We start from the raw sequence: 24,004 nt of genomic DNA, 5'->3' as shown, positions 1-24,004 counted from the left end.
CAGCCATGAAGGTAGCACAAGACAGGGCCAATTATTAAACCCATACTTTTTACACACAGATCATCTGTAATAATTGCCATAATAAAGGTTCAGACCAGTAATTTGTTTAAATGTGCAATGCACAGAGTAATTCATAGAAAATTATAATGTATTTCGTTATCCTGACCATCCTGACTATCCCCCTACCTTTTCACTTCAGAGAGATTGGATTTGTCCAGGGAGTATAAAATGTGATATCTTTTACAACTTTATCTGGTATAGATAACTAAGAAATATCAGTGGTTTGTGGTAGCCTCAGAACACAAGGTTTTTATAATATTTTTGATTTGCTCTTTTAAAAATGGAAATATAATTCATATACCATAATATAAACTTTTTAAACTGTACAATTCAGTAGTTTTTAGTCTATTTACATGTTTGTGCAATTATCATCACTATCTAATTCGAGAACACTTTGATTTCACTTTTAAAGGCTCTTTTCTTACAGGTACAAGAGAACCACTGAATATGTGCAAGCGAAAACTCCAAGAAAGATCTGGAGACCTCAGAGCAAGACTGGAGCCTGCAAATGCAATGCTGCTATGTAGTCTTAAAAGGGAAGCTGCATTGTAAGTAATAAGAAGATGAATCCTGGGTTAGGATTCTGAGCTTTCACTGTTAGGCCTGGGTTCAATTCCTGGTCAGGGAACTGAGATCCCACAGCCGCAGGGAAAAAAAAAAAAGACTGTGACGTCTAGGTACTACTGTGTCAGTGGTCAGGCCACAGAGGACACATTTGTTTTCTGTCTAGTCCAAGAGCTGCTCTCAAAGTGGTAAGAGGAGAAGGGCCCGAGGAGCGTGATGAAGATAAAGAGCAGGCAAGTAGGATTCATGATGAAACCTTTAAAGAGCTTGCAGTAATTTAGCCTAGTAATGTTATTTAAGAAAACTTTAAAAGATATGAAAGGATTTTTATACAGAAAATGTGACCTTTTCTTTCTCCTTTCACTAGGGAAGACAAAATGGATTCATTCTATAGTATGGAGGATTAGGTTAACACAGCAGTCAGGAGACAGACCCTTGTTAAACACCAAATGACGGTGGCAGCAAACAGTCCTCTGACACTAAAAAGCAGTGTTTTTATTTATTTAAAAAAAACCCTTTTTTTTTAGGTTGCAAAGAATAGTATAATTTGTTCACTCAGATTCTACATTAACATTTTACACTTTTTCTGTATCATTCTCTTTCTCTTCATATATGTGTATATACACATGTGTGTATATATATATTTCTTTGGTCAGAATCCTTTGAGAATAAATTATAGACAACGACTTCCCTTTATCACTAATTACTGGGTAGTTCCTAAAGCAAAGGCCATTTTCCTGTTGAATCACTGTAAGATTACAAAAGTTTATAAATTAACTGTGATACAACACTACTATCTAATTTTCAGACCTTATTCAAATTTTTCCTTTTGTCCCAATAATGTCCTTTAGAGGGAAAAAAAAGTTTTTTTCTGGTACAGGATCCATATTCCATTGAGTTGTCATATCTTCTTAATTCTGGAACAGTTCTTCAGAAAATAATTTTAAGGTCTTTAAGAATTTTAAGAATACAGGCCAGTTACTTTGCTGCCTGTCCCTCAACTTGGGTCTCTGCTGCTTTTAACAAAGGTTCGCTTCTGTTTGGGGAGTTTTAGGCATGTCCTGAATTAAAACCATAGGTAGAGGGTTCATCTCTCACAAGGACTATTCCTATTATATATTCGAACCATTTGTAAATGGTGGGATGGACAATAAAACGTCTTTGTATTCAGAACTCAGCGTTTTTGTATTACACAGTTTGCTCAGCATTCCTGCATCTCACGAGTTTAATATTTTTTATTTACAATATCTTGATTTCAACAGATTTGTTTGTGAATAATTAGCACCTACTCTTTTAAAAAACCCTTGAGATGTGAATTACCTATAAACTCCCCTTTTCATAATCTCACCGTTGCAGTCGTGGACTGTGCCGAGGCTCAGGAGACAAACGGCTGCAAAAACGGGTGGGTGTTGTTACTCGCTAAAACCTTTCAACAAATATTTGTGGAGTACTTCGTGGATGTCAAGCTTTGCTCCAAGCCCCGGGAATCAATTCTAGAACAAAGTAAGACAAAAAAACTCCTATCTGTGTAGTTGGACGAATTAAAATTCAGATTAAAAAGACACTAAGAAATCGACTTCCTTCAAGAGGAAACAGGCAAGGCTCTGAGAAAAGGGGTTAGCTCCGAGGTTCGATCCTCACGCGCCCAACGCCGCCGATCCCCGGCGAACGCGCAGGTAATCAAGTTCTGCGTTTACCCAAAACGCACTCCTCAGATCCCGACACCAAAGGCCTGAAAGGGCGGGCGGGGCAGGACTGCCAGAGCAGTTGTAACACTTTTTCAGCAACAGTCTCCCGCCGGGTGTGTGTGGCGGGGGAGGGCGGGGGGGGCGGGGACAGGGAGGACTGGTTGTTCCCCCCGCACCAGCCGCCGCCGCGCGCGTTCCGGGCCGCCGCGCGGGGGCCCCGCACCCCGCAGGGCCGAGCGCCTGGGAACCGCGCGCGGAGAACGTCCCGCGGGCAGGCGGCTCGGCGGAACCGGCTCCTCCGGCGGCCTCGCCCACTGCAATGCAATCTGGGTGGTTTTTCCAGGTCCCTCCCTGCCGCCTTCCGCGCCCAGTCCCTGCCCCCGCGGCGCCCGCGGGCCTGGGAGAGCGCGCGGGGACGCGCGGCCCAGGCGGGGCGAGGCTGATGCCGCGGACCCCGCGGAGGGGGCTGTAGGCGCCCTTCCGGATCCCGCACCTGAAAGCGTGGGACGCTGGGGCTCTGGCTGTCGACAAGGCTGGTACTCAGCCCCCTCGGAGGCCCCCAAAGAGCCCGGCATTCATTCTCCCGCTCTCCCGGGGCGCGCTCTGCGGTTACCTGAGCGGCGACTCTCCACGCGGCCTCGGGCTCCTGAAACCCTCCCACCACCTGCCCTCTCGGCCCGCGCTTCCTTCCGGGCGGCAAAGCCCTACCTCCAGCGTCCCCGGAGCATCCTGAAAGGGGCTCAGATTTGTACCTGGCGCGGGTTACTGTAGTGATTGGGGTACGGTTAACGGTTCTCCCATTATGAATCAAGGGCTGGATACTTGGAGCCGAATGAGTAATACTTCAGACGGCGTTGTGTTCCCAATAAGAGATCGATTTCAAACATAAAACCCAACTTCATCCCCAGCACTTTATCTGGAAAACGGCACAGAACCCATCACACGGCCCTCCGACAACGGGGCAGGGCGATGGAGCGGGGGCGCCGCTAAGGTGGGCGCTCAAGCTCCTGGCAGGTTTAGCTGAACGAGGGTAGGGAGATCGCTCGGGGAATTTGGCCAAATCGACACAGAAGTACAAAGGCAATGATACGAGGTGGAGGGCGGGAGATCTGAGCCACGAACTGTGCAAAGAGCTCTGCTTTGGCTTGATTTAAGAAAACATCAGGTACGGTATTCGATACATTTTATTTAGGGCCCAGGGCAAAGCAAAGGAAGTGGGCCCCTGGACCGGAGGAGGCTGCAGTCTCCAGCGAGCAGCCAGCACTGAACAAGGAGGAGCAGTTAAGGGAACAGTTGAGAGGAAAGGGCGTGGGGGTCCACGGTGCCCGAAAGTTTGTTTGGTGGCCGAGAGTCCAGCCCCCGAGACCTGCGCAACCGCGCGCGGAGATTTCACTCCGCAAGGTGGGCAGTGAGTGACTCGGGAAAGGAGGAGCGTGCGCCCCGAGAGGGGGAGGGCCGGAAAGCTTTCGCCGGCTGTTTGCACTTAAAGGTGTGTTGGGCTCGGGAGCGGCTTTTCCGGGGCTTGGCCAGCGCGCCCGCCACCTCCCGGCCGCAGTTGGCCGGTCCCTCCCTCCGCGGTTCGCCCTCTCGGGGCGCCGCGCCTCGGGCAGCTCCGCACCTGGGCCTCACCTCTGTCCTGCTTTCGCCTCCCCGCGCCAGGCCTTTGAGCTTGACCCTTTAGAACCTGCGGCTTCGTTCCCCACAGCCGGCATTTCTCCAAGCACATCCCCCTCGGCCCGCCCCCTCCCCGCCGGGTCCTTCCACTCGGGCGACCCGTCCCTCCGCGCCCTCGACGCCTCACCCTTTCCCGGTCCGGCCTCGGTTCCCCCTCTGGGTGGCCGCCGCCTCTTCCCCGCCTCTAGCGTCTCCCCCTCCCCTCCGCAATCAGCCAGCCATTGTCTCCCGCCCCCTCCTCCCCTTCCACCCCACCCCCCTCGGCCCCGGGCGGTCTCCTCCCCCACCTCCTCTGCCACGTCGTGGTTTGAAGGAGCCAATGGGCCGGCCCCGCCAGGTGTCTCTTACCTGCACCACGTGGGGGAGGGGGAAGGGGCGGGCAGGTAGGGCCACATCCCAAAACAGAAAAGCTTTTCAGCCATTGCGCGCCTCCCGGGGGTGCAGCCTCAGCTCCCAGCTTTTTGCATAGACGCACAGGGCCATTGAATACAAAAAGGGCAGGCCTCCTTCGCCCTGCTTCCCACCCCCCTTCCTGCCCAGGGCGTGGAGCTCGGGCCAGGTGAGGGCTGGGGTGGTTGGTTACCGCCTTTTGCACCGGCGGCGGCGAGGAGGAGGAGGAGGAGGGGGGGTGGGTGGACGCTCTTTCTTTTTTTTTTCCTCCGGAGAGGTTTTAGCACAGGTTTTCCCCTCGTTCTCACGGCCGCCCCACCTCGCCGCCTCCCGACCCCCCTTCTCCCCCTCCCCACCCATCGTCATGACGGCGTCTCCGGATTACTTGGTGGTGCTCTTCGGAATCACGGCTGGGGCCACCGGGGCCAAGCTGGGCTCGGACGAGAAGGAGCTGATCCTGCTCTTATGGAAAGTCGTGGATCTGGCCAACAAGAAGGTATTTCTGCACGGTTTCTGTCCAAGGGATAGGCGTGGAGGCAGAAGCTGGTCCGAGTTGAGAGGGAAGTGGGTAAACAACTGCTCTCGTTTGCCCACTTGTGAGGCTGGACCCGAATTCTGGAGAATCCAAGGAGAAAACCAGACTTCTCTTCCAGCCGCTTTTGAACCAACCCTTTCAGCTCTCCAAAATCTGGCCCAGGTGGGGAGGCCGGGCGCCGCCAAGCTCTGTTCTCCTCCCGTCGGGGGCCGCCCGGCGGAGGCGGGGTGGAGTCCCTGGGGGGCCTGAGCGCGGACTTCTAGGACTTTTTCGGACCTGATCCGGGTGGGGGGTGGGGCTGGGGGCAGGGCTGTACCGATCTCTCGGCTACCGGAGCCGCAGACGACGCGCGAGCCAGGATTCTGAAGCCGGATCCGCCGAGAGGAGTGGGCCTTCCCCGCATGGGAAAGGATGGAGGAGGGTGAGGATGGAGGTCCCCGCGTTCAGGGAGGGGAAACTGACCCCCTGCTTCTTGTTTGTTTTCTTTCTTTTTCCCGGAGGTGGGACAGTTGCACGAAGTACTAGTTAGACCGGATCACTTGGAGCTGACGGAGGACTGCAAAGAAGAAACGAAGCTCGACGCCGAGAGCCTGTCCTCGGCGCCGCAGCTGGACCAAGCGCTCCGACAGGTGACAGCGCGGAGCCGCGCCGCCCACCCCATCCGCGGCGTCCGGGCGGCGCGCGCTGGTCCCCGGGGCGGGGTGTCGAGACCCGGGCTGGGAGCCCTCGGTGGACTCTGGGCGGCGAAGTCGCTCTTCCTTGGAGCCTCCCAGCCCCCAGGGTGGTGGTGGTAGTGGTCTAGTTGCTCAGTCGTGTCCGACTCTTGCGACCCCATGGACAGTAGCCTGGCAAAGTTCCTCGGTGCATGGGATTCTCCAGGCAAGAATACTGGAATGGGTAGCCACTCCCTTCTCCAGGAGATCTACCCGGCCCAGGGATCGAACCTGAGTCTCCTGCATTGCAGGCGGATTCTTTACCTTCTGAGACTGGGAAGCCCAGCCCCCGGGGTCTTTGGGCCAAAACTTGTTAGTTTTTTTTTTTCGGCTGTTCCCTGAATCGCATCCGCCGGGTTTTTCACCAGTCGTGTGTCTAGCGGAGCTGGAATCCGAGCGCCCCCAACCCCAGGCCGAGACCCCGCTGTGGTCTGCGGCTCTGCCCCCGGGGCAAGGGGCGCTGCGGTGCCGGCGGGCGGGCGGGCCTCGCGCCGAGAGCTAGAGGGGGGCCCCTGCTGGGTGGGAACCGCGGGGGTGGGGGGTTGCTGCTTGGGTTTCAGGCTCCTGAATTCCCCTGAGGGCCCGGTTCCGGTTCCGTTTACCTCTTTAGTGACCTTGGGCCCAGCGCCGGGAGGGTCTGTGGGCCTGACCAGGTGGGGCTGCCCCTTGGGTGGCCGCGAAAGTAGTGGAATCCCCTTAGCTGGGGTTGAGGTGACCTGAAAACCAGGATGCTGACGGGTACTGGACCGCGGATAGGGCAGGGCGCTGAACACCTGTGCGCAGGTGAGTGTCCGGCTTGCTCCCGGCTTCTGCCCTAGAACAAGACTTGCTAATTACAGGGGAAAGTTGCCATTGCTGGGGTGTGTTACAGGAAACGTGATACTACGTTTAACAGAGTTCTGTGTACCCATTGTTGTTGTCTGGTCTCTAAGTCGTGTCCGACTCTTTTGCGACCCCATGGACTGTAGCCCACCAGGCTCCTCTGTCCGTGGGATTTCCCAGGCAAGATTACTGGAGAGGGTTGTCATTTCCTTCCTGACCCAGGAATCCAATCTGCGTCTCCTGTATTAGCAGGCGAAATCTTTACCACCGAGACACCAGGGAAGCCTTCTATATACCTATTAGCCACATTTACTTCAGAAACTGGCATCTTTCTTTAAGTCCAGAGCATCTTAACAGAAAAAAAAAAAAAGTAACACCAGAGAATGATGTAATCAGAAGGCAATTTGCTGATGAAATGAGACCTCTGACTTAAAAGTCTTGAATGGATTTATTACAAAAATGCAAGGAGGAGGGATGTTGAAGGATGCATTTACTAAATTCTTCTGTGGGTTAACTGAGGGTTGATTGGAAAACTCCCCTGTCTAAAGGAAGCTGGACCGTTTGGAGGGACTGGGTCCTTCTAATGCTGCCTCAAGCAGTGGTGTTCTTTGCAGCTGTTAGCCAGGTTTTTTCTGGTTTTAAACAAGAGGGGCCACTTTTCAGAGTTTGTGAATCCTGCATCCTTTGCATCCCTGGGTGTGTTTTGTTCTTTTCAGTTTAACCAGTCAGTGAGCAATGAACTGAATATTGGGGTAGGAACCTCCTTCTGTCTCTGTACCGACGGGCAGCTTCATGTCAGGCAAATTCTGCATCCTGAGGCTTCTAAGAAGGTAAGAGTGCCCGTTTCCAGAAAAAGATGATTAGCCCTTAGGGGTGACTGGAGGCTTAAGCAACGGTTTATCCAGGTTTCTCTATTTTAAAAATATGCATATGAGGAGTTAGTATGTCATGGGTACAGAATTTCAGTTTGAGATCATGACAAGGGAGTGGTGGTGACGGTTCCACAATAATGTGGGTGTATTTAATGCCTCTAAATTATACACTTATAATTGTCAAAATGGTAAATATTGTATTATGTATATTTTACCACAATAAAAAATTTGCAGCACTTTTATAGAAATATTTGAGGTAATAGTAATTTTATAGATACCCTTTGGTGACTTAAAAGTTTGTTATTGTGTATGTTAAGTTTTAGAGAGGCTTGAAACGCTCTCTTTTCCAAAGCATATTAGCTGAATTTTTGACATTTTTGACATTTGAAATGGGTAAAACTGTAGTTAATACATCGTGATACATCTGTGTAACAAATGCCTTATCCTAGAAAGGAGGGAGCAAAGAAAAATCTTTCAAATTAGAGTCACCCCTTAGGTCTAATCATCTTTTTCTGGAAAAAGATGATTCTAATGATTTCATTAAAAAGCTTTGTACTCTTAACTAGTTAAATGTTAATTATAGCATACCACGTTTTGTCTGACTTTAAGTACATGTGCAACTGATTGAATTTTGTATCAAAGTGATGGGGTCAGCCTCATCTTTTACCTTTACTCATCTTTCTGGTATGGAAAAAAGTATGCAATGAGAAAGATAACTATCTTATGTAGATGTGATTTCCCTTCTGGGGAAGAATACTGAGGGATTGAGAAAAAATGGTACCCATAGACAGCAGACCCAGTGTGACCAATTATTGTTAATGTAGTTGATCTTATCAATTTAATTAGTTAGAGCTGTAACTTTTTATTGTGATGGGCAGATACTGAACTTGAAAAGATGGAAGTAAAATATTTTCATAAGGAAAGGTATGTGAGGTAAAGCTTGCAATAAAAAGTGTAGACTGGCAATTGATGTCACAAGTGAGCAGTCAGTGCAGACTTCTTTTTACTCCAGCAGGGAAAGGAAAGAAATGAATTAAATGTATAACAACAACTTTAAAAGTTTAAGGGAGAAACTCAAGTTCCTGTATCATGAGAGTTGGATAAAAACTCCTCTTTTTACAGCAACCTTAGTAATTGATGAAAAGAGGAGGGTTGTTTGTTAGTTAAATGCTAAACAAATTGCTATACCCTCAATCCAGAAAAGGTACATATATGGAATTTTTTTTCCCTTCAAACTCATATGAAGGATAAAATTTAATCTTTCCCTATTGGGCTGGAGTAAAGCAGCAGTTTTTGTTATTTTAGACCCACTGCTTTGGATGTGAGACAACCTCCAGAGAAAAATTTTCCTGAGTAACTTCTTTTAAGATTTTGATAAAACTAAAACAATTAATTTAGCATCATAATGAAAATAATTCTATGCATTATAGAAAAATAAAGAAATGGCAAAACAAAATAATCCTTCTAGTCAGAAAACAAAGTGGTTTTTTGAATGTGAACATAATTGAATGTGTTCTTTCAGATTTTTGAAAAAAAGCCTTACTTTTACAAGGAGCATTCATACTACATAAATCTTTTAGCCTATTTTAAGTTTAATATAACATCAGTATTTTGTGTAAGCAATAAAAAAAAAAATTCACTGTCTTTAATGGATACACCTATTTAAACCAAACTTTAATTGTTGGACTTTTGAGTTATTGTCATTGTAAACAGCTTTTAAATAAGCATTTTTGTAGGTAATCTTAAAAGATTCACAATTCAAGATTACCTATTTTGAAAACGTCACCATGATATACTGATACCTATTTCAAATACAGCATAAGCAAACCACATCTAATAGAATCCAGTAAGGAAATTTAGAGACATTATTGCATAAACATTACAGGTCACAAACATTAAAAAGTTTTTATATCCTTGACTTTATAATGTACAAGTTCCCAGTAAGTGAACACAGACTGTCTTGAAGTTTTAAGACAAATCTAAAGTCACTGTAACAAAACTAAACTTTGAAAATTATTCAGTGAGGATGTTTTTTCTTTCAGAAAAGTGATACAATAGTGTGATATTTGCTCTGACAGCTGAGCAAGAGTGATGCTAGTCAATAGGAACCATGTCTTCTTGGCCACTGAGATTTGCGAGATATTCTTTTAAGTCTAATTTGAGTTCTCAGGGTTTAGCCAGAATAATAATGGCCTGGAAAACTAATGTGGGACTGTAATTTGGCAGAAAAATAATCCTCTTCAGGTAATCAGGAATTTGCTATCTTATTGTAATTTTAGTGTGTGGAGTATGCTTTATCAGAACCCAGTATTTTAAGCTATGTTTTAATAGAAAACTAAATTTTGATAAAGACTTAGGGTCCTAGGTCTAGACATATGTTGTAAACATATGCATCTGAGAGGACTAATATCGCTTCCTAAAAGTACAGATGGTCTAACATAATTGTGGCTAGACAAAGAACACTGTATTATCATACAGGAAATATAAAATATAGTAGCCTAAATGTTTTATGGCTTCAGAACTGTTTTAGAGGAATACATAATGAAGCACGAATGTATAATCCATTGCCTTAAAATGAATTATTTTTTCATGACACTTTTATATAGGATGTAATACTTTAACAGAAAATGAAGATACTGTTTAATTAAAAAATTTTTTTAAATTGTGGTAAAATATAATTACATTCAGTTCTTAGGTTCCTAATTGTTAGGGAATTATTGAACTAAATTTGTCTAGTTAACAGTATCTACCTTGTCCTTCCTCAGAATGTATTATTGCCTGAATGCTTCTATTCCTTTTTTGATCTTCGAAAAGAATTCAAGAAGTGTTGCCCTGGTTCACCTGATATTGATAAACTGGATGTTGCAGCAATGACAGAGTGTATCCTTTAAGTGATGACTCAGGAATCATTTGAGAAGACAGCTCTAGGAAAACATGACAGTTCAAGAAACTTTAAAACATTGTATGAAAATTCACTTGTCCAAAATTTGTCTATTGTGCTAGGGGAAAACAGTACAATCAAAATAGTTATAATTGACTGAATTTGAATGGTGATCTACCTGGCTTTAGACGTTGATTTGTGTGAGGTGAACACATAAAATAGAATTCAGTTTTGAATTATGGGAGTGGCTTGGTTTTGTTTTTTTTCAGTTGATGAATTGTTGAATGTGAAGACCAGAATTTTTTTGCCAATTCTTTTTTTTTTGCCAATTCTAAGGCCACTTATTCTTGATTATTTTGGTTTTGGTGTTTACTTCTGCTTCTTTTGAATGGATAAGAGTGTTTTGGTTCTTTAATTGTGGATGTGTACTCTTTACAAATAGCTGTTCATCATTGGCACCCCTTTTAATCTTCTCTCTTTTTCAAATACATGTGGATTGTGGTGATTACTATAACTTATCTGTTGAGATGATAAAATGAGGTTGAGATTTTACCCCAAATTATTTCATTACCAAGCTAATATATCTGATGCATCATGAACTGTAAAAGTAAATTTTATAATCACACATCTTGTCATGAATGACCCATCATCTTTCATACAGTAAGTCTTTAAAGTGCTAACTAATAAGCAATTATGTGCTAACTATCAGATGTAACACTGAGTAATAGAGGTGTTGAGGACCCACCCAAAGCCACTATGAGAATCATCATGAAGTCAGATTCAAGTTATTTTCAGGAACTTGTAAGTTACAGATGTTTATTCTTAAACTTCATCATTCTTTTTCAGGAGCTAAAGCCTGATTTTTATTTCAAAATTTCTTGATGAAAAACATGGTTTAGATATTTTTCCTAACCATTTGTAAGGAGATCAAACTCATTTATTTGCTTTCTTGGAAGTAGATAGCTAGAATTTTGGTGTAACTGATTTAGCTGCTCAGACGATAAAGAATCTGCCTACCATGCAGGAGACCTGGGTTCAATCCCTGGGTTGGGAAGATTCCCTGGAGAAGGGAACGGCTACCCACTCCAGAATTCTTGGCCGGGAGAATTCTATGGACAGAGGAGCCTGGCGGGCTACAGTCCATGGGGTCACAAAGAGTCAGACACAACTGAGCGATTTTCACTAAGTTACTGGTTTAGCTCCCAGCAGTTGGGAGAAGGGTAGAATATGCTCATTTGAAGGAATTCTTCTCAAGAGTTTTCATTAGAAGGTTGGGACAGTAGAATAACATTTGTTATGTGTTTTGTTGGTTAGAATGCTGCATTAGTTAGCTCAGGCTGCTATAACAAATACCCTAGACTGGTGGCTTATTAGCAACAGAAATTTATTTTCTCACAGTTCTGGAGTATGGAAGGTCCCAGATTAGGGTGCCATCATGGCTCACCTCTGGTGAGGGATTTTTCGGCTTTCAGATAGCTGCCTCCTCCTTGTGTCTCACAATGGGGTGGTGGGGGGGGGCGCCTGGCAGAGCCAGGAATGAGGTGGTTCTTTCCTCTTTTTATAAGGCCACAGGCCTAACAGATTAGGGCCCTTTGCTTGTGGCCTCATTTAACCTTAATTATCTCCTAAATACGGAGAAGTCAATGGCACCCCATTCCAGTACTCTTGCCTGGAAAATCCCATGGATGGAGGAGCCTGGTAGGCTGTAGTCCATGGGGTCTATAAGAGTTGGACACGGCTGAGCGACTTCCCTTTCACTTTTCACTTTCATGCATTGGAGAAGGAAATGGCAACCCAGTCCAGTGTTCTTGCCTGGAAAATCCCAGGGATGGCCGAGCCTGGTGGGCTGCCGTCTATGGGGTCGCACAGAGTTGGATATGACTGAAGAGACTTAGAGAGAGAGAGAGATCTCCTAAATAATCTATTCCCAGATAGTCATATTTAGCAGCTAGGGTTTCAACACATGAAGTTTGGGGAGGGACACAGTTCCATTGATAGCAAATGCTAAACCATTTAATGTGCTGGTACAAAATAAAGAATCAAAAACTTATGCAAAGTATTAATAGATAGTGGAGGGAAAGTCTAATAGAAAAAGATAATTTGAATAGGAAAGGCAATATTCAGGTTCATCCCTGATCACCCAGTTTTCTCTTTTAGCAAAGAAAATCTTTCTGTAGTAATGATAAGTCAGATATTAGTAAAAATTTCCATAGCTACAAACAAGAGGTTCTTACATTTAGGTATTCTGTTTTTTTTTCCATGTATTTTCAGTTCAGAGATAGCTTGTTAAAAGCTTACCCATGTTTTCTCCTTGGTTTCTTAAGAGCTTAACATATACAAGATTTGGGGTATTAGTGAACATGTTCAGTATGGTAACCTGGGCTTTTTACTTGCTCTATGCTGTATTATCTGGGCTTCCCTGGTGGCTCAGATGGTAAAGAATCTGCCTGCAATTCAGAAAACCTGGGCTCAGTCCTTGGATCAGGACGATCCCCTAGAGAAGGGAATGGCCACCCACTCCAGTATTCTTACCTGGAGAGTTCCATGGACAGAGGAGCCTGGTGAGCTACAATTCATGGGTTGCAAAGCGTCAGACACAACTGAGCAATGAACACTTTTCACTTTTCACTTCATGCTGTATTACCTACACATTATGCTCCATACTCAATTTCTATATACCTTTATATAATTTTTGCATTATCTGACCTTTAGGTGAATGGTTAATATGCTATGCTGACTATTTTTTTCTGTCATTCCTTTTCATTCTAGCTCCATAACTATTTGTTGGCAATTTTGTGGGGTTTTTTTTCCCCCCCCAAATACCATAGGACTGAAAATCGGAAATATTTGACTGCAATAAACAGGTGAATTATGAATAAAGCTGTTAGGCTCCATTTCAGGCACGTGTGTGTGCTCAGTTGTGTCAGACTCTTTTGCGACCCCATAGACTGTGGCCTACCAGGCTCCTCTGTCCATGGAATTTTCCAGGCAAACATACTGGAGCAGGTGACCATTTCCTACTCCAGGGGATCTCCCTGACCTATGAATCAAACCTCAGTCTCCTGCATTGGCAGGTGGATTCTTTTGCATTGAGCTACCTGGGAAGTCCTTCTTTAGTTCCTCAACCACCGATCAAACCTAGGAGTGTGGGGTCTTAGCCACTGGGCCACCAGGGAAGGTCCCTCAAGCCTCACTTTTACTTATGGTATTTGCCAGTGAAAGCTTTGTGAACCTGGATGTAGATGAAGCAGTATGACCGCTTTGATAAAAGGTTTAGGCGTTTCTTGTATGCAGTCCTGGTTCTTCCATTAGCACTTATTTTCCTCTCTTGTCTTTGTGTTGGTTCTAAAACCACTGCTAGAGTTAATGTTAGAGCCTCTCTGAGTGTTTCCAGCTGCAACTTTGTTACCTGCTTTTTTGAGTTATGCAGTCCTAAGTAAGAGAGAAGACCTCACTTAGCAAGTGAACTATGGCTGGCATTTTGTAATCAGGTGAAGTGGTAAGGGTGTGATGATAGGAATTGGGGCCCATGTAACTTTTTTTAAAGGAAGAAATTTATCATAGATCCCTTGGGAGAAATTAATTCTACTTGCCCCCTGCTGAAAGTCCATTTTGATTATGAGGCTGTTTGTATGACTTACCTGTTTTTTTTTTTTGTTTGTTTGTTTTTTAAGAACAAACCTATTTCCCCCACAATCTTGAGTGGAATTACTTCCTCCTGGTTTCTTAACGTATTTGTTAGTTTTGCTATTCATGAGCTGATTTATTCTCGTTAATCGAGACCTTTACCACTGTTTATTTCATTTTACCAAGCCTTTACTGAGAACTCATTTTAAATGAAGTATGGCCTTTTCCAGAGAGCAGGTGAAAGTAGAGAACTGTCGATTGGAGTTTATTGTTTATCCCAGTAATAGCTTCCCAAGAGCCCAGTGGAGGAAGTATTGCCCGCTTTTTATAGCTAGGGAAACTGACACTTCGAGGTTTTAAGTTAGAAATGGCAGCATTTGAACCTGAGTCTGATTGCAAACATCCTGCTTGTTAACTAGGGGATAAAATTCTAGAATTTGTAAAGATGATTTGAGCATGGGTTTGCCTATTTAAATAGGTTATCTCCCTTATAAATTTATATTCTGTTTCCTGAGACTATAATATTCAGGGGGAAAGAGAAGTTAATTTTGTAAAATTTCAATCCAGTTGTAGGGTATTACATCCATATATGCTGTTTGACATTATTAGGAAATGCCATTTCACTAGTGCAGCTTTACAACATCACAGTAAAAAAAGAAAAATCACTAAACCACTCTTGTCTGTCCATCCACGTGTTAGCAGGAGTGTGTCTTTCTGTGTGTGTGTTTCACCACTTCGTGATGAGAGAGAACCATACATGTTTGTGTGGGCGTGCTACTAACACAGTAACAGTGGCCTATTTTTCCCACATATTAAAGATGGACGTAATAGCCTTACTGGCAGAGTGCTAAGAACGCGAGCTCTGGGGTCCGATTTCCTGGGGGTGAATTTACTGGACCTGCAGCCTCAGTTTCCCCACCTTGAAATGCGCGTAACTATTGTAAGGAATAGTGCTGTGGTTCATGCAGCCACTCAGCCACTGTCTGCCCAACCGTGCACTCTCCAGTGTAGGCTGGGTTGTTGAGAGTCGTGGAAAAGAAAGCCAGCTGCCAATGACTAGAAGGACTTCCTTATTGATTTAGGACCTTATTTAAACTATTTTACACCTAAATATTTTTTTCTAACCTTGTGTGAGACTGGGTATAGGCCTTTTAACATGTCAGCTACATGTTAGTACAGGTAAACTTAAGGGTTAATTTAGCTTCTCCATTGTAAAATAGTGTGTGTGAATGTGGTTCATTCTGCGCTTATGTGCTTGTTTTTATAGTATTTATTTTTAATTGATTGTTTTGTAATATTGATTTCTGTCATACATCAACATGAATAGCCATAGGTGTACTGATGTCGTCTCCCTCTTGAGTCTCCTCCCGCCCATTCCCACCCCTCCAGGTTACCGCAGAGCCCCAGTCTGAGTTCCCTGAGTCATACAGCAAATTCCCATTGGCTCTTTATCGACTTATGTTAATTATGTGCAACCATGCTCCCCTCTCCATTTCTCTCTCCCTCCTCCCCCACCCTTCATCCATAAGTCTGTTCTCCATGTCTGCATCTCCATCGCTGCTCTTTGAACAGGTTCGTCAGTGCCATCCTTTTAGATTCCATATATATGCATTCATATATGATATTTGATTTTTTGACTTCACTCTGTATAATAGGCTCTAGGTTCATCCACCTCATTAGAACTGACTCAAGTGCATTCCTTTTTTGGGCTGAGTAATATCCCCTTGTATATATGTACCACAACTTTATCCATTCATCTGGCGATGGACATCTAGGTTGCTTCCATGTTCCAGCTGTTGTAAATAGTGCTGCAATGAACATTGAAATACACATGTCTTTTTCAGTTTTGGTTTCTTCAGAGTCTATGCCCTAGAAGTGGTATTGCTGGGTAATATGGTGGCTTATTTGGTTTTTCATTTTAAAAAATGTTGTTTTGGTTTCGCTGGGTCTTCGTTGCTGCGAGAAGTCTTTCTCTAGTTGCGGTGTCTGGACTTCTCATTGTGGTCACTTCTCTTGTTACAGAGTGTGGCCTCTGGAGCACAGGCTTGGTAGAGGCTCGGGGGCGTAGTTACTCTGATGCGTGTGGCATCTTCTAGAGCAGAACCTGTGTCCCCTGCATAAGCAGGCAGATTCTTAATCACTGGACTACCAGGGAAGTCCACTTGTTTGTTATGATTAGTTGAACTGGATCTTTGTGGTCGCACACACCTTCACACACCTTCGTTGCCCTTCTTAAAAAAAATAGAGGCAAATGCTGAATCCTCCCTGGTATCTTTTTGCATATGAAAGGGATTTAAAATATCACCTAGGTAAGCTGGGTTACTAGTTGACCTTGTTAGCTGAAGTGGGGAAGAAATTATATTTGGCACCACACGGCCATGATGTGAGCCAAATCAGCCAGTAGTCTGGTTTGTGGTGTGTAATAAGTTAAAGTGACTGGAAATGCTGTATATTCTTGGCCAGCACTCAGAGTTGTTATGTTAATTTTATGTGGTTTATTTTGATTACAAAATAGTTTACTTCTAAAATGTGAGTTTGGGAATTCTAGGATAGTTGTTTTGTTGTAGAAGGCTTTGGAAAACATTATCATGGAGTCTGTCTTTCCTAATTTGTTTATCCCATATAAATGTCTTTTTCTAAGGTAGAAATTTTTCTTTTATTTTGCTTTGGCCCCTACTTCCAGCTTATTTCTTCAGAGGTATAACTGACTTGTCAGTTCTGTGCTTTTGTTAACAATAATACCTCCTGAAGTAATAGTTGTTAGGATGAATCTCATTTTTCTCTCCCTCTTAGAAAGTGTAGGCTTCTGCGGAAGAGTTAAAACTGCAGATATATGTTCCCCAGCATTTATTATAAAAAAAGTCTTTGTTGCTTTTAATCTTACATTATTTTATAGTGGCATTCTTATTTGCTTCTTTCAAAGCTTACTTTAAAATATAGCAGATTATTTATACAACCTGTTTCATTTTTTTATTTTATTTTATTTTGGCCACTCAGTGTGGCTTGAGGGATCTTAGTTCCCTGACCAGGGATTGAACTGTGCCCCCTGCAGTGGAAACACAGAGTCCTGTCCACTGGACTGCCAGGGAATTCCCTAGAACCCGTTTTTTTAAATTATGCAACTCATATAAGGGTAATTTATCACTTTCCCATTTTTCCTTCACATAATTATAGGAAATTCAGTTCTTATTTGGAGCACTGTTTCAACTTTTTTGTGGTCTATTCCTTTGTTCCTTTAGCATAGGAATTTTATTGAAAAATGTCTGGCAATATAGGCAGCTGTGTTAGACTATAAAAAAGTAAACAGTAGAAGGGTAAGAAGCAAACTTTGTCTTTGGGAGGAGGTGGGGGGCTACTGTTTAATGGCAATGAAAAATGGCTTTGAGTTGGAATTTTAAATTGTGATGAAATTTTAACATGGTTTAAATTTAGTTGCTCCACAATGCCTTTGTTTTATATGTGTGCTTTCTATTCGAAACTAAAAACTTGTTTTAAACTAGTTTTAAAAAGATGCTATTTACCAGGGAAAATTGAGTGTTCTGAAATGAAATGTGTCGCCTTTCAGGCCATCAGAAAAGGGAACTTCTTTTGAATGGATCAATTGATACTGATGTGCTCTGTAAAATTCCTCTCTGAATTCTGCCCTCAGATAGTATAAGCATGGGTTAAGTCCTGAAATCTGTTTCATCGACGTGGCACCCTCTGTTCAACTACCAACGAGGTCTCTGAACGTCTCCAAGTTCTGTGTAAATGCAGCCCTAGCTCAGCTGTAGCCTGAAATGCTCGTTTTGTTCCCACATGTCTGGCTTTACCTTCTGCGTTTCCTCACAGCGTGTCTAATTTGTAGAGCTGGCCAAGCCTGTTGGTGCTGTTGTGGCCGCCTCGAGGGCAGAATGACTAAGTTGCATGACGAACCATAAATCAGGAGGCACAGACTCATCTTTCCTTCCCTCAAGATCAGACGCGTAGCAGGTCATTCAGTATATAATTATGAATTGATAGGAGAAAGAATCGGTACTAAATGTGTTTTTCTCACTCTCCTGTATGTGTTATTCATGTTACATTCTGGTAAGAATTACTCAAAACTGAATGAATCTTCCGAAGACAGGGGTGTGGGTGAGTGGGTGGTTTGGGCATGCAGGAGGTTGGGTGACTTTTAAAAGTTGCTAGGAGCTCAGAGCTGCTGATCTTCCTGGTGTGTGATGACTTGAAGGGAAACATGTTGGGACATGTTATGCGGAACCAGGTTAGCCAAATGTCTACAACACATTCTTAATTCAAAAAGTTGCGTTCGGTAAAATAATTCTTCAGGTACAGATCTATTCTACACAAACAGGGTATTCACGTTGTTACTTCTGATCTTTTTCACTTGGCTTTCATATATGAATTTGTTAATTATTATTTTATTACATGTATTATTCCAAAAGTAGTTTCCATAGGTTGGTTTTAGACTTAAACTAGATAAAATGCCTTCTCAGCTTTAGTACAACTGAGAGGATGTCTGCTTACATGTAATCCAAGTATTCTCAGGTTCAGACTGTAGTTCAGACAGGATCATGACCCCTGCTAGAGAATTTAGTCACTTAGTCCTCTTTTCTGTTTGTTGGTTTTCAAACTTTAAATTTTTAATTTCGTATTGGAGCATAGCCTATCAGCAGTGTTGTGGTAGTTTCAGGTTAACAATGAAGGGACTCAGCCATACATATACATGTCATATATGCATTTAGAAAGCTTCTCACAAACTGTTGCTCAAAACAAATTAAACAGAGCTGCTTATCTCGGGGCGGCGAATTGCATACACGTAGTCAAGTCAGAACTGTATGATAATTTCAGCTCCATCACCTGCCAGCTGGAAAACTTGAGTGAGTTACAGAACTGCTCTCCATCCTACTTTCGTCATCTGTTTGGTTTCACTGTTATCCACCTGGCAGGGGTACTGCAAACGTATAGGAGGAAATAGTGTTTGGCACAAAATGGTGTTTAATAAATATCACCATTTATGTCAGTAGAATCTTAGAAGTTAATAGGTGCTGTGGTAGATGGAAAGAGATCAGAGGAAAGGAAACCTGTGCTTAGGAAATGCAAAGTAGAGTTGACGAGAGTCATATTAATATTGTATAGAAATAGTATCTAATCAACTCAGATTGATGGTTGTGACCTCGAGCAGTTAAAGGAGGCTTTGGGGCTGAGTGGGAGTGACCCATGGTCTAATTTGGTTAAAGGATTATGAAGATAAGAGGATTTTATAGGGGAGTTACCTGAGCAAAGGTGAGAAGGCTTATGCCTCTTGTCATTTACAGAAGAGAAAAAACTAGTTTGAGTGGAACATACTCTCCCCATCCAATTCCTTCAAAGTTTAATTTCCCCCCAAAATTCTGTTTTGGGATAGAAAGTTACAATGTGGCAAATATTTCTGCAGCATTCTCTATTTTTGGCAATTTTATTTTTCCAAATCAGAAGTTAGCAATCCTATTTACTCGAGGGCTAGAGAGGCCATGTTTTAGATTTTGGAGGCCACATACAATCTCTTCTCATTGTTTCTTTACAATCCCTTTAAAAACAGGAAAGCCATACTTTTCTCTGGGCTGCCCCAAAATTGAGTGAGGGTCAAGGGCTGCCTTTTGCTGTGTTTTCATCCATGTTCCTTAAGGTATAGGGTGTGTGTCTGTGTGTCTCTGCTGATCGGAGTTTTGCCACAGCATCTAACTGCCTTATGCAGTGTTTCCTTGGTCACATATCTTCAAACTTTCTGTCCAGTTATGATCTCCTACATATAAAACTTTTCTCTGAATCAGTAGTAAGGGGTTAAGTTGCCACTCTTTGGAGCTGTTAGCTTTTAATGATGTTTTTCAACTGGGGCTAGATTTTGCCCACCTGGGGACACTTGGCAAAAATCTGGAGACTTCTGGGCGGGGGGAGACATTTTTAATTGTTAAAACTGGGAGTAGGTAGAGGTTGGCATGGTACTAAAAATCCTATAGTACCCAAGACACCATCCCCACTCCCAACAAAGATTTATCTGCCCTACATACCACTGATGCTGAGGTTGAGAAACCCTGCCTTTATGGTGGATGGCATTGGTCTGTTTCTTGGATATGCTTCTCTTTACTTCATTGTAGGCCCTTACAAGAGGGAAAGTGTTATAAGAATTGCAGGGTTCCAGACAATTGGTGGCATAGTTTACATGATACATTATGGCTAGTCACAGCTCTTATTTCTTAGTTCTGTAAAGGCTCTTCAAGTCCCTCCCATCTCCCCAGAAAACTTAGGGCAGTTGTCTTCCTAAAGCATCTTCATCCTTTGGCTCCAGTTTTTCTGTCCTGTCATTACATTCTTTGAAAATGACCCAGAATTAATACATACAGTACAGTTTGCCAATGATGATCATTTTTTTAAAAGCTTATTTTGCATTGGGGCGTAGACAAACAATGTTGTGATAGCCCCAGGTAGCAGGGAAGGGACTCGGCCACACACATACATGGATCCATTCTCCCCCAAACTGCCCTCCCATCCAGGCTTCCACATAACATGGAGCAGAGTTCCCTATGCTATACAGTAGGCCCTTGTTGGTTATCCGTTTTAAATATAGCAGTGTGTCCAGGCAACTGTAAGTTCATTCTCTAAGTGTGTGAGTCTTTCTGTTTTATAAGTTCATTTGTATCATTTCTTTTAAGATTCTGTATATAAGGGATGTCATCCGTAGTTCTCCTTCTCTTACTTCATTCAGTATGACAGTCTCTAGGCCCCTCCACGTTGCTGCAAATGGCATTACTTCATTCTTTTAGTGGTCGAGGGATATTCCACGGTATAAATGTGCCACATCCTCTTTGTCCATTCCTCTGTTAAGGAGCATTTAGGCCGCTTCCAGGCTATCAGGTTGCTATTGTCAGCAGTGCTCCAGTGAACGTTGGGGTGCATGTATCCTTTCAGATCATGTTTTTCCTCAAATATACGTGCTCAGCGCTTCAACAGAGCACACACAAGCACGTTCTGTTTGGGGGCTTCCCAGGTGGCGCTAGTGGTAAAGAACCCGCCTGCCAATGCAGGAAACGGACTCGGGTTTGATCCCTGGGTCGGGGAGCTCCCCTGGAGAAGAGAATGGCAACCCACTCCAGTATTCTCGCCTGGAGAATCCCATGGACAGAGGAGCCTGGTAGGCTACAGTCCATAGGGTCACACAGAGTCAGACGCAACTGAAGCGACTCAGTACGCACAAGCACGAACATAGGGCCAAGAGTGGGATTGCAGGGTCATGTGGTAGCACTGTTTCTTAGTTTGTTTTTTTTTTAAGGAATCTCCCTACTGTTCTCCATAGTGGCTGCATCAATTTATATTCCCACCAACAGTATAGGAGGGTCCTTCTCTCCACACCCTCTCCAGCATTTATTGTTTCTGGATTTTTTGATGATACCCATTCTGGCTGGTGTGAGGTGATATCTCATTGTGGTTTTGTAGTTTTGATTCACATTTCTGTGAAACATTAGTGATGTTGAACATCTTTTCGTGTGTCTCGGCCATCTGTATGTGTCCTTTGGCAAAATGTCTATTTAGGTCTTCTGCCCATTTGTTGATTGACTTGTTTGTTTTGATGTTGTTAAGCATCATGAGCTGTTTGTAAATTTTGGAAACCAGTCTGTTGACAGTCATATCATTTGCAAATTTTCTCTCCCAGTCTGTGGGTTGCCTTTTTGTTTTGTTGTTTCCTTTGCTGTGCAGAAGCTTTTGAGTTGAAGTAGGTCCCATTTCTTTACTTTTGTTTTTATTTCCATTATTCTGGTAGATGGGTCGAAAAATGATACTGCTGCAGTTTATGTCAGAAAGTGTTCTGCCAATGTTTTCCTCTTAAGAGTTTTATTGTGTCTGGTCTTATATTTAGGTCGTTAATCCATTTGGGGCTTCTTTTTGTGTATGGTGTTAAAGAATAATCTAATTTCATTTTTTTACAAGTAGTTGTCCAGTTTTCCCAGCACCATCTGTTGAAGAGACTGTTTCCAACATCGTGTAGTCTCGCCTCCTTTGTCATAGATTGACCAAGGACAGTCATTTTAATGACCCCGGTCAGAGGTCATTACTCGGTTGCTTGAACATCTCCTGGGGATTGATTTTCTAATCCCTCAGTGGGCAGCACATTTATTTCATCACTCGGTGATTAATGTAAAGGGTGAGGCTACAGGGGGAATGCAGAAATTATCTACCATTTTAGCTTGATTATCCTATGAGTATACAAATAGGCATCTGATGAGTTCAGATGTTTTTTTAGTCATAAATGTGACCCTCTCAAAGTGTCCTTATCATGGGTTATGAAAGTTGGTCACCTAAAATCAGGGAGCTTCAAGTATTAAATGCCTGCTTTGTGTCCTCAGCTTGTTTTATCTCATTTAATTTTCACAAAAGTCCAGGAAGGTAAAGGTGATCACAGCTTTGGCTTTACAAATGGCATGAAGTTTAGTGGGGTTAAGTAATTTGCCAAGGAACATATGGTTGCCTTTCTACATGTAGTATTTTTAACTACAGAGAAATATAACTGGTGAGAGACAACAGAAAAATGAATTTGCCTAGTGTGGGGAAAAGCAATGCAATGTCTTTACTGGAGAAGGGAAAGAGGAAGCTGATGGGAATGAAATAAAAAAGGATGTTGAATTGAGAATAGAAAAGAATATTACCCATTCAGAAGACTGACTATGATTCTTGGTGGGAAAGACATCTCTGAGTTGTTTTTACATTGTATCCTCTTTGTTCACAGTTAAATGGCACCTACTTTTATTAATATTTGTCTTCATTTTTTACCCATATTACAAAATACCAGTCAGAAAACATTTTTATAAAACACTTTAACAACCACCACGCAGATGGCTGTTTTCATTTTAAACGTGAGAAAAGGTAGTCCTATAGTATTATTTGTTGTGTGCATTGTACTACACTATAAAGCTTATAACAGTGAATTCATGACAAAGTGACTATAGCCCTGAAACTTGAAAATAAAAGAAACGAACCATTTTAATGACTGTTGGCTTTCTAAGGTAACTATTTTGACAAAGTCACATGCTTTAGACTGCAAATTCATAAAACCTGGCAGAAACCTCTTTTGGTTGCATCTTCAACACAGCTTGAGCCATGCATTTCCTAAAAGCCGTGTTTCCTGGCTTATCCAGACAGTGTACTCATTTGATCAGAAGTCACATTGGTCACTGTTGGCCCTGAGTACTTGAGTTGTTTCTACACATCTACTCTGAAAAGACAAGCATTTGTTGCCATCTAAGATAGCTGTGTTGTGGGACTCCAAAAATCTTGTAAAAAGGAGTTCAGGATAAAAATAGTATCAGAGATACAATGTTGTCAGTAATCTGAAAAGTTTTTGAACATTAGGCTTAAAGCCATTCAATACCTGGTGATTTTGGTAGATGTAACTATATCTTTAGGTCAGCATGGTTGTTGCCGGTATGTGCTGTAAAGGTAAGGTAGGGATTCTGTTAATTTCACTGTGTACTTCATGGTTTGACAGTAAAGTGTTCATTATTCATGCATTCGCTACCCCTCAATAAACATTTTATTCCTGGTATTATTCCTCAGGACAGAATTGATTTGGCCATCTTAGTCCAAAGGGGCAATTGGATACTTCAGGAACTGTGGGTGAAGTCCAGACTGATGGGAAGCAACTATTCTGAGATTTCAAAGAATTTTCAATCCAGATGCATTTTACGTCTTGGCTCCATGACAGTTTAATTTGGGGTTAAAAGCAAGCTCATTTTACCTCCCCAAAAGATTTCCTTAACTGAATTTCCCAGGTTTAAATTTTGAGAAGAATAGTTCAGCCTCCCGGTATGGAGCATCTCAAGTTGAAGATATGGGAAATATAATCTTAGCAATGATTTCAGACCCTTATAGTAAGTATTGGTGTTAAAACAATGGGGACCTAGAATCTGATCCCATCCACTTTCCGTCACCTGTGCTTCTGAGACATGTTCTGCCCCACCCACGCACTCATAGCTTTCTCTCCAGCTTAACGGATGACTTGTATGTTCTCATTTTAGATCACAGGTTTTCAGATCCAGAGAGAGTAAATTACAAATTTGAAAGTGGCACTTGGTAAGTACTTGCATACTACTCCATTGGAGTCTTTCAATGTGTTTGTATTCATATTGTGGTTTTAACTCTCCTTATATTTTAGTGACTTTACT

At 43.0% G+C, this 24,004-nt stretch overlaps 1 protein-coding gene across 8 annotated transcripts in view; it reads left to right on the top strand.

The window, feature by feature from the left end:
* Positions 1–4,618: 4,618 nt before the first annotated feature.
* ESRP1 (epithelial splicing regulatory protein 1) overlaps positions 4,619–24,004 on the top strand; it is a 58,382-nt gene continuing 38,996 nt past the window's right edge. For 4 of the 8 annotated variants that reach the window (XM_070802889.1, XM_070802890.1, XM_070802888.1 and 1 more), the window contains exons 1-6: positions 4,619–4,872; positions 5,412–5,540; positions 7,163–7,276; positions 10,084–10,198; positions 23,612–23,710; positions 23,858–23,912. In XM_070802889.1, the coding sequence (XP_070658990.1) occupies positions 4,741–4,872; positions 5,412–5,540; positions 7,163–7,276; positions 10,084–10,198; positions 23,612–23,710; positions 23,858–23,912 (644 nt within the window). In that variant the 5' untranslated portion in view covers positions 4,619–4,740. The remainder of the gene's footprint in view (positions 4,873–5,411; positions 5,541–7,162; positions 7,277–10,083; positions 10,199–23,611; positions 23,711–23,857; positions 23,913–24,004) is intronic. The other 4 variants (XM_070802887.1, XM_070802891.1, XM_019974038.2 and 1 more) reach the window with 2 other exon arrangements.

The sequence above is a fragment of the Bos indicus genome, chromosome 14 (genome assembly GCF_029378745.1).
Source record: "Bos indicus isolate NIAB-ARS_2022 breed Sahiwal x Tharparkar chromosome 14, NIAB-ARS_B.indTharparkar_mat_pri_1.0, whole genome shotgun sequence".
Classification (NCBI taxonomy): Eukaryota; Metazoa; Chordata; class Mammalia; order Artiodactyla; family Bovidae; genus Bos; species Bos indicus.
Note: the sequence above shows the minus strand (reverse complement) of the source record. Positions and strands in the feature narration are given on the sequence as shown.